Source organism: Egretta garzetta, unplaced genomic scaffold, assembly GCF_000687185.1.
Source record: "Egretta garzetta isolate BGI_Z169 unplaced genomic scaffold, ASM68718v1 scaffold891, whole genome shotgun sequence".
NCBI lineage: Eukaryota > Metazoa > Chordata > Aves > Pelecaniformes > Ardeidae > Egretta > Egretta garzetta.
The window spans coordinates 160458-168425 of record NW_009258689.1 but is presented as its reverse complement, the minus strand read 5'-3'; the positions used below and the strand labels follow the sequence as shown (position 1 = coordinate 168425).

Genomic DNA, 7968 nt, shown 5'->3' with positions numbered 1-7968 from the left:
GAGGGGGGGGGGGGCGGCTCGGCTTAAATATGACCCTCCAACGACTTTAAGGGGGAAAAAAAAAAAAGCTCCTTGGATGCTTGAACTAACCTCGACTCCATTTTAAAATCATACAGATGAGCAACTCTCCCAACACGACCGAGTTACTGGGATTCATCACCTACTTTGCCCTCCCGGGACGGGGATCAGGGTTCATTTCCGCTCGGGTGCTGCTGACGGAGGAGAGACCACGAACTTCTTTGGCAGAGGACCCCAGGGGAAGGGAGACACGCTCACTCCCACAGAAGGGCTCTCTCGGGAGCATGGCGCACATGTTTTTAGGGCATTTTCTTTCCATCTGTGTGCTCGGGAGCTACGGCAGCGGCCGGTGCACTCCCCTGCGGACCGCGCCGGTGGCCAGTTAAGCGGTTAGTGACTGGCCCCGAATCACGCAGGGGAGGCGAGTTCCGAGGGGAGCACAGCCCTGTGAGACGAGGGGAACAGTGCTCAGGAGGAGGAACGGCTCTGGGACAGCCGACACCACGCTGGGCTGAGCAACCCCATCTGCATGGCTGCTTGCCCCAAGGCAGGCAAAGCCTGCAGCCTCCCGCGCCACGGAGAGGGCCCCAGGAACGACATGCAGCTGGTTCTAAACTAATTAAACTGTCCCAAAGCCTGGCCCAAGAGCAGCTGCGGCAGACAGCGAGCCCATGCCCCGGACAGTCCCTGCCGGACGCTCTTGCCCCCGCAGCAGGAGCTAAGAGCACTACCCCGCGCCCCTGCCACAACCCCCCCACCTTGGAAACTGCGGCCAACTTGCTCCGCTTCTACCAGACGGAAGGGTCCAGAGAAGCAAGGCGTCCCCGCGCACGTTCCCGTTATCTCAATGCCTGCTTTCATCAACGGAAACGAGAGTTGAAGGCCGAGGAGAAATGAAAACGGCAGCACCAACAACGGAACAGCGCGCGACGCTGCAGAAAGGAAGAGAACGATGCCTGGTAGGCTCCGGGACCGAGCTCCGGTTGTCTTCGGGGGAGAAGGGGACGTGTCACAGCCAGGTCCTCTGCGGAGATCTCGCTCTTCTGCTGGTCAGTAAAAATCTGCCAAAGAAATTTGTAGCCTTTCCCCCCATGAGCACGCCAAGTCTCTGCCAAAAATGTCTGTGGCCCAGGAACGCCGCCGATGGCAGACAGAGCCACGCGTCTTAGCAGAGAGGCGGCTGCGGCGTTCCCAACATTCAGAATAAGCTTCAGCCTCTTTCTTTTTTTTTTTTAATTTAAAAATTTCTTCCTCTGCGATTCCCCACGGCTGGCATTACAGGATTTCGTACTTCTCCACCAGGAAGGTGGTTTCAGTGGAAAACCTTACCGGGCTGTTCCCGTCTACCTGGGTCACTTTGGTAACCTGCGGAGACAACACGCCGTTAGCTCAGCGTCGAACGCCGCTCCCCACCGCGGCTACGCGGCGCTTTCTGACGCTGGGGCGGTCACAAGGACGGAACCAACCCAGCGCTTTCACGCCACCAGTCAGCCCTGAAAGAAACATCTTTGTTCTCAAGAAACCTGAAAAGCGGGGAATGATTTTCTGCGGCACCGTGTCTCTGCTGAAAGCGGCCTGCGAGGAGTCACGCAGCTGCCGCCAGCTACAGTTCAGCGGGGACAGACGGACAGACAGGCGTATGCTGAGAAGTGTTTGGGCTTGGAAGGCCGACAGATTCTCTAGCAAAGTGCGAGGGGAATCGAGGATTACTCAGAGGGGGAAGGCACAACGGAAACTGCAGGTAAGCTCCGGGAAACCCAAGAAGTCGCCAGCGCTGCCTGCTGCTGCTCCCGAATCCAGCTAACACAGAGGCAGCCCCACGCCGACGGCCAAGCCTCCGCTCAGCGGCACGGCAGGGCCCCCACACCTCCGCACGGCTGTTTTTAGCCAGGGGATGACTGAGGCAACTTGGAAGAGGCACGAGTGACATCGCACCGGCAGTGACATACCTGTATGTTGCAATAGTTCTTTTTGGAGACGAAGGAGACTTGCACTGGGAAGAAGTCGTTTGGCTGCCCCGCTATGCTGAACTCCAGGCTGCCGCTCTTGTTTTTGGCATCTATCACTGGCAGGCACCACTCGAGGAGGTTTCTCCGGCTGTCGTGGCGATACTCGCCATCGATCTCCCCAATCACCGGGGCGCCGACGCCAGACCTAGAGCAGGCAACGAGAAGCTACGCTAGCTTACCTGCAGAGCTAAGAAAACGCTTGCCAAGCCCGTTGGTGCAGCCCGGCCGCACACCGGAGAGGGGAAGGAACCGACGGGACCCAGGACAGCGCTCGTTAGCACCGCTCGGACAAGGAAAGTTACTTACGGCAAGGGGATGGCGATGATCACATCGTTCAGCTCTAGGCTCTCCTCTTGCAACTCGTATTCAATGTTAACATCACAACTGTTCCCGCTTTCTGACGGCCAGCAGTTAACTGAGGGCAGAGAAACAGCGCGCTGAACCACGCAGGCTTTCTACGTGGAACAGACGATGCGCTTCAAAAAGCACAGCAAAGCCATCCCCAGGGAATTCGGCCTGTAAGAAAGGCCTTTCGTTTTCTTCGAGAGCGCTGCAGAAAACGCACACTGCCGCAAATCGCTACTGTCCAATGGAAGAGGCACGGTATCTCCAACGCCTCGCAACGTGCCGCGCTCCAGGCAGCCCAGCAGCTGCAAGGTGGGCTACGAGTCGGCAGCCCTTGGACGAGCCTCTTCCACCCGAGCCCCCAGCCGCACACCGGCACTCACTTGTCAATGGAATGAAGGACTCTTCTGTCGTCTGCAACCTCCACTTCAGCACACCCACGTCGCTGTTAATAGGGAATGATTTCTCTGGGTTCTTCAAACCGATCTGCGATTCTGCAGTGAAGAGCTTCTTGTCGACGTTGGGGTGAGTCTGAAAGGGGAACATACGCCCAGGCTGTAACTCTCAGCCTAAGGACCGTATGTAGGTAATGCGGTTCTAGTAAGACAGGCCTACGCGTCCCAGAGCATTTTCCTTGACAAAATGCACACCAGTTTTGCTCCTTGCTCAGAGGCCCAAGTGGAGCACATCTGCTTACCACCCTGGGACTCCTTCCAGAACACGCTGACCCGCTAAGATTTTTGCTTGCCGCTGTGCCAACAACTCTAGCAAGGCATGTTGCAGGCTGACACCCAGAGAACAACTGTAAAAACTCTTCAAATCTCAAAGACCATCCCCACGACCCAAACCGGACACCTCTCGAAGAAAAAACAACCTAATGCTGCTGGGACAAACGCCCTGCAACCACAAAAACTTCCTCAGCAACCTCAATGCCTATGCATGACAGCAGCTGGGACAAACGCCCTGCAACCACAAAAACTTCCCTCAGCAACCTCAATGCCTACGCATGACAGCAGCCCCAACTCGGTTGAAACGTTCTCTCTTCACAACAACATGCGTAAGCAGCTTTTTCAAGCTGAGGATTTTTGCAAGTTAACGTTCAAGTTACACCAGAAAGGCAGGAGTCAGCGCTGGGTTTGATCTCGTCTTCCACCTGAAGCAGCACACGTGGGAGCATCGTTAGGAACTCGCTTACGAGATGCGCTGATAAGGAACCTGCTACTGCATAAGCACACCTGCAGCCAGCTATGTACGGACAAGCTCTTGGCGAGGAGAAGGAGGGAGCCAAGGAGCGTATCAAAGCAGCACCACCTCCGGGGCTCAGTAAGGTCACACAAACAGAGAGGCAGAAAGGGGAGGACGTTTCTCTAGGAATCTTCTGAGCTTCTGTCGCCGACTGCAATCAAGGGCTCCAGCTCCAGGAGTCGTCTCAGAAGCAGCAATGACAGTACACGAGCAACCCCGAGAAGAAATGGCTTTCTAGATAATAAATTCATTCTTTGTGGGCGCAGTAACTTAATTCTAACGCTCCTGCTCAAGAACCAAAGCTCGCGTCACATAAACAAGCACCAAGCAGCACACCAAGATGATGCAAAGTCCAAGTGAGATCGGACGGCATGCCAACGTGCGCCACGGGAGAGATAAGGCTCCGAGGGCAGGAGGATAAGCGCATGAGACCGGATTTCTCAAGCGACCTTCAATCTTTCGAGCATGCACTGGCCCTGCATTTGTGCTGGGGTAACAGTTGCGGTGACTACTCCCAGTTTCAACGTATTTGCTGAGAAGGCTTGGACAAGAACATATGACAGTAACACGCTCAAGTATTTCCCACCGTTTGCCCCGGAGAGCAGCAAAAGCGTGTTCCACAGCACGGGGCACCGAACAGGCTTTACCTGTAGCTGCACTCCCCTCTTGTCTTCATTTTCTACATGCAGGCGAATCCGCGCAAACTTTTCATCGGAAATGTGCAGCATGATCATGCCATGCAGCTCCATGTTCTGCAACCCTCCGTCACGGCCACAAGTCAAGGAAATTTTCTCCTCTATTTTCATGTGCACACTAGACAGACAGAAAAAAAGCTTAGCATCTAACGGGTAAGACGAGAGACTAGGGCTCAGCACGGACAGGCTATGTGTAATGAGCGGGTGCTCCCAGAACGGAACAGCACGGATGGCACACCGGACGCTAACGCTGCTCCGGCAGGTTAACTCAGGGGCAAGCAGCTCCACAGATACAAGCCTGCCACGGGCGGAAGCCCAGATAAACAGCAACGATACGGCATCTCAGCGTGCCATTGGCTCACAACCCCTCCGCCGTACAGCAGCGTGGCTCACGGCGTTAAAAGGTTCTGAATTGCTACGTGTAAAACGAGCCGTGAACGTTTCCACGCTAAGCCGCAATAAGGCAGGAAAAGGAAAACCAGCAGGTATTTGAAACTCATCTGAAGGCAAAACACTGGGAAAAGGGCATAGGAAAATTCCCAGCCCCAGCTAAACACGGGTTGTACAGCCCGTTTTAGTTAAGGCGATTCCTAATCGGGCTACCTATCTGCTTTTCCGCTGCTGTGCTCTCCTCTGAGATTTTACCCACCACTTTTAAATTAAGAGGCCGAGCGAGCACACAGGACCCGATTGGCAGGAAAACGCCTGTTCTGAAAACTAAAAAGGAAGCTAGCTCACAAAGCAACATGTGCACTGCACAGCACGCTGCGAGAAGACTGCTTTCAAAGCAAGGACGGTACCTACCTCTCCACGTTAACGGGAGGAGCAAGAACTTTGGCTGCTTCCGTAGAGCGCTTGCCTACAGAAGTCATGATATTTTCTCCTTCCGATTTCAGCTTGTCCACAAAGTTGTCCACCTCCTTCCCCTTGGCACCGAGTTTCAAGGCTTTACTGGGACCTGAAGGCCTAAACAAAAGGCATTAAGAATCTCCAAGTCGGCTCAGGGCAGCAGATTCCTCCTTCCTCGGTTGTCTTTGTGTTGTCACCTGACTATCCCGACAATACAGCGTTCACCTCTGCAGCCTCTTCTGGGGGAGAACGCGCACAGAACCGATGATCTTACGTGTAGGGTGCTAAGTTGTAATCTAGCTCTGGATTCTGTTCTGAGTATTACCAGTAGCTGGGCCCTTTTTCTCTCACACAAAATGAGAAGCCCATTGCCTATCAAAGACTCCGGAGAGACTATGGGACGCTCCCGTCGTACACAGCACAAACGCTCTTTGATACTGAGAGGGGTCTCAAGAATACGCAACGTATACCGGCCTGCAAGCACCCACGTTGAAGGCTCGGAGCTCAACGCACGCCGGTCGGCAAAGCTAAAGGGAGGCTCTACAAAGGCCTAACAATCTCTACCTGTACGGTAACCGAATGGGAGGGCTACGCAGACAAAGAACCCCTGTAAGGGAGGGGTGTCAGGTGCGGATGGCCGCAGGGAACAGTTGCTACCTATTGTCCACCGACCTGGCAGGCGCTGGTGCCACTTTGGGCTTCTCCGTTTCAATGATGGTCTCCGTGATCATCGTCGCCGTTGTGCCCCCAGACACGGCCGAGCTACCAAAGCCACCGAAACCAGGTGCCTTTTTGCCCTGTCTCTCCGCGTCCCTCCTGGCCTGCTGCAACTCCTTCGCTTTACGGCGCATCTCAGCTTTTGCTTCACGCTCCTGAGTCTGGAATAAAAGACAAGAGGCCGATAGAGCCTTGCAATCTCAGTCTTAGTCCGCACAGGAACTAAGTGCATTTGCTCACAAACCCTTTGCAAAGAAAAGGGAAACAGGAGCGGGGCATTTACAGAAAAGCCAAGTAATTTTATGATCCCTACCTAGGTGGAGTAACACCTTTGCACAAAACCCCCCCAGTGTTTCCCAGACAGGGGACCCTGCTGCTCCAGGCTTGCAGTTATTCCCGCTCACCTCTCGGACAGCTCGGAACACCTTTTCCTCATGCGAGTCCATCTCAGTGAAGGTCCGAATTTGTGCCAGGTTTACGTTTTCGCGGTAGCCCAGGGCAACAATTTCATCGAAGGCAAAAATCAGGTCAAAGCAGTGTTCGGAGATCTCGTTCTCCTCCAGAGCCCGACAATATTCAGGGATCTAGTTAGGGAGGGGAAAACATTTTAAAGGATTTCTTAGGCGTAATTCAAAAATACCACTGAAACGTCCAAGCTTACTTCCAGGTCAGGAAGAGGCTCTGGAAAATCAAGTTGCTGGGTGGAGGCAGACAGCGCTTCACCACCAGCTCACCAACAGGTTCCCTTACAACAGCACTGTTTTGGGCTACACACGTGCAAACTCTGCATTAAGCGACGGATCCTTACCACTCTAGAGAAGAGTCGGAGTGTTTCCAGGTCTTCCAGGATGTTGCTGTTCTTGGTGGTGATCAGCACCATGTAGAGCTTCTCCATCGGCTGATAGACGTACCGCACGCTCTCCGTTTCCACAAAAGTGTGCTGCTTCCCCGTGTTCATCAGCTTCGGGAAAGCCGCCAGCAGCCCCTCGATGCGGGTCCGAGTCATCTCCACGAACTGCCGGGAGACGATGGCCTTCCCCGCCTTTGTGCAGACGGCCGCTGCCAACAGCACCTGTGGAGAAGGTGAGCGCTGGTTAGCTGGGCCTCCCATGCCACGCAGCCTCAGCGAGCCTGGCGCAGCACGACTCCCGCAAAGAAAGGACTGCTTCCGACTACCTTTCGCCTTCACGTGTACCGCGTGGTCAACCGATTTGCCTCGAACCCCATTTTAAGCCTTTTTCTGTGACCAGCACCAGGAACTGAACTACTCTAAGGGCAGATCCACGGCTTTTCCCTCTCCTCAGTCCGCTCTCTGGTCCCGTGTTTCCTGAACGAAAGCTCTCAGTGCTCCCCATCAGGCAGATGCTGCAAATCGGCCTGTTCCTAGGTAGGCAGAGGTGTTAGAAACACCCAAAATGCTGGGCTCTGGGTTATTGAGTTTTCCGTCGGCCTGGGCCCAGCTCACCAGTAAATACAGGAATGTTTTAAGACATGCCGTCTCTTCCCCATGCCACATTTACAGAAAAGCCAGGTTAATAAAACATGCACAGCTATATTAGTCGCAGCACTTGGATGACTCTCCTGGGCATCTTGGAGATGGTATCACACCAACGGTAAAAAGGCAGAAAGGCAATTGCCAGCCCGTGTCGCCTCGTTCCCTCAGACTACCGAGACTTCCTCCTCGCTCAGCTCAGCTGTTTCATGAACTTTGTCAGGATAAGGCAGCTTCTGCATTTAAGATCTTTTAAAACCCAACTGTGGTTATTGACAGCTGCCAAACAATGAGGCAAGCAGCCGAACCTCTCAAACCCAGGCCGATTTCAAGTCCCACCTCAGCCCCAGGTCCGCAGCACTCTGTCTGCGTGCCTTGTTAGGAGTCTCAGGCTCTTTCTGGACTGCCCTGGGGCTCTGCAGCTTGACAGCTCGGGGACAAACACACCCCGAAGTACCTACAGCTCAGGAAGAAACTTCCTCCCTGTAAGTGCTCAGACCGCGGTGCTCAAGAACCGGGTGGCACCGAGGATCCCGACCGCACGGCGAGCGCACGGCTCTGCTCCTTCCTGGAGCGGCGTGGCAGCCTTTGCTGGCAG

At 54.5% G+C, this 7968-nt stretch overlaps 2 protein-coding genes across 2 annotated transcripts in view; one reads left to right on the top strand and one right to left on the bottom strand.

Annotated features, from left to right (window-relative positions):
• Positions 1 to 23: 23 nt before the first annotated feature.
• On the bottom strand, positions 24 to 6952 carry ARCN1 (archain 1). Its single transcript, XM_009649005.2, has 10 exons — positions 6687 to 6952; positions 6283 to 6462; positions 5834 to 6039; positions 5117 to 5278; positions 4265 to 4430; positions 2756 to 2903; positions 2334 to 2442; positions 1968 to 2172; positions 777 to 1383; positions 24 to 463 (listed from the first exon to the last, which is right to left on the bottom strand). The coding sequence occupies exons 1-9, from the start codon at positions 6882 to 6884 to the stop codon at positions 1294 to 1296; spliced, it is 1464 nt and encodes a 487-aa protein (XP_009647300.2). The 5' UTR covers positions 6885 to 6952; the 3' UTR covers positions 24 to 463; positions 777 to 1293.
• Positions 6907 to 7968, top strand: part of IFT46 (intraflagellar transport 46) — a 6218-nt gene continuing 5156 nt past the window's right edge. Inside the window, exon 1 of the mRNA XM_035888733.1 lies at positions 6907 to 6961. Coding sequence (XP_035744626.1) covers positions 6907 to 6961 — 55 coding nt within the window. The remainder of the gene's footprint in view (positions 6962 to 7968) is intronic.

Excerpts from the sequence above, each read along its gene's own strand:
- ARCN1 (XM_009649005.2), bottom strand. The coding sequence starts at position 6,884 with ATGACTCGGACCCGCATCGAGGGGCTGCTGGCGGCTTTCCCGAAGCTG. Across the intron at positions 2,443-2,755 it reads GTCCTTCATTCCATTGACAA|TTAACTGCTGGCCGTCAGAA; the intron begins GTGAGTGCCGGT and ends CTCTGCCCTCAG. Across the intron at positions 1,384-1,967 it reads AGAACTATTGCAACATACAG|GTTACCAAAGTGACCCAGGT; the intron begins GTATGTCACTGC and ends TTGTCTCCGCAG.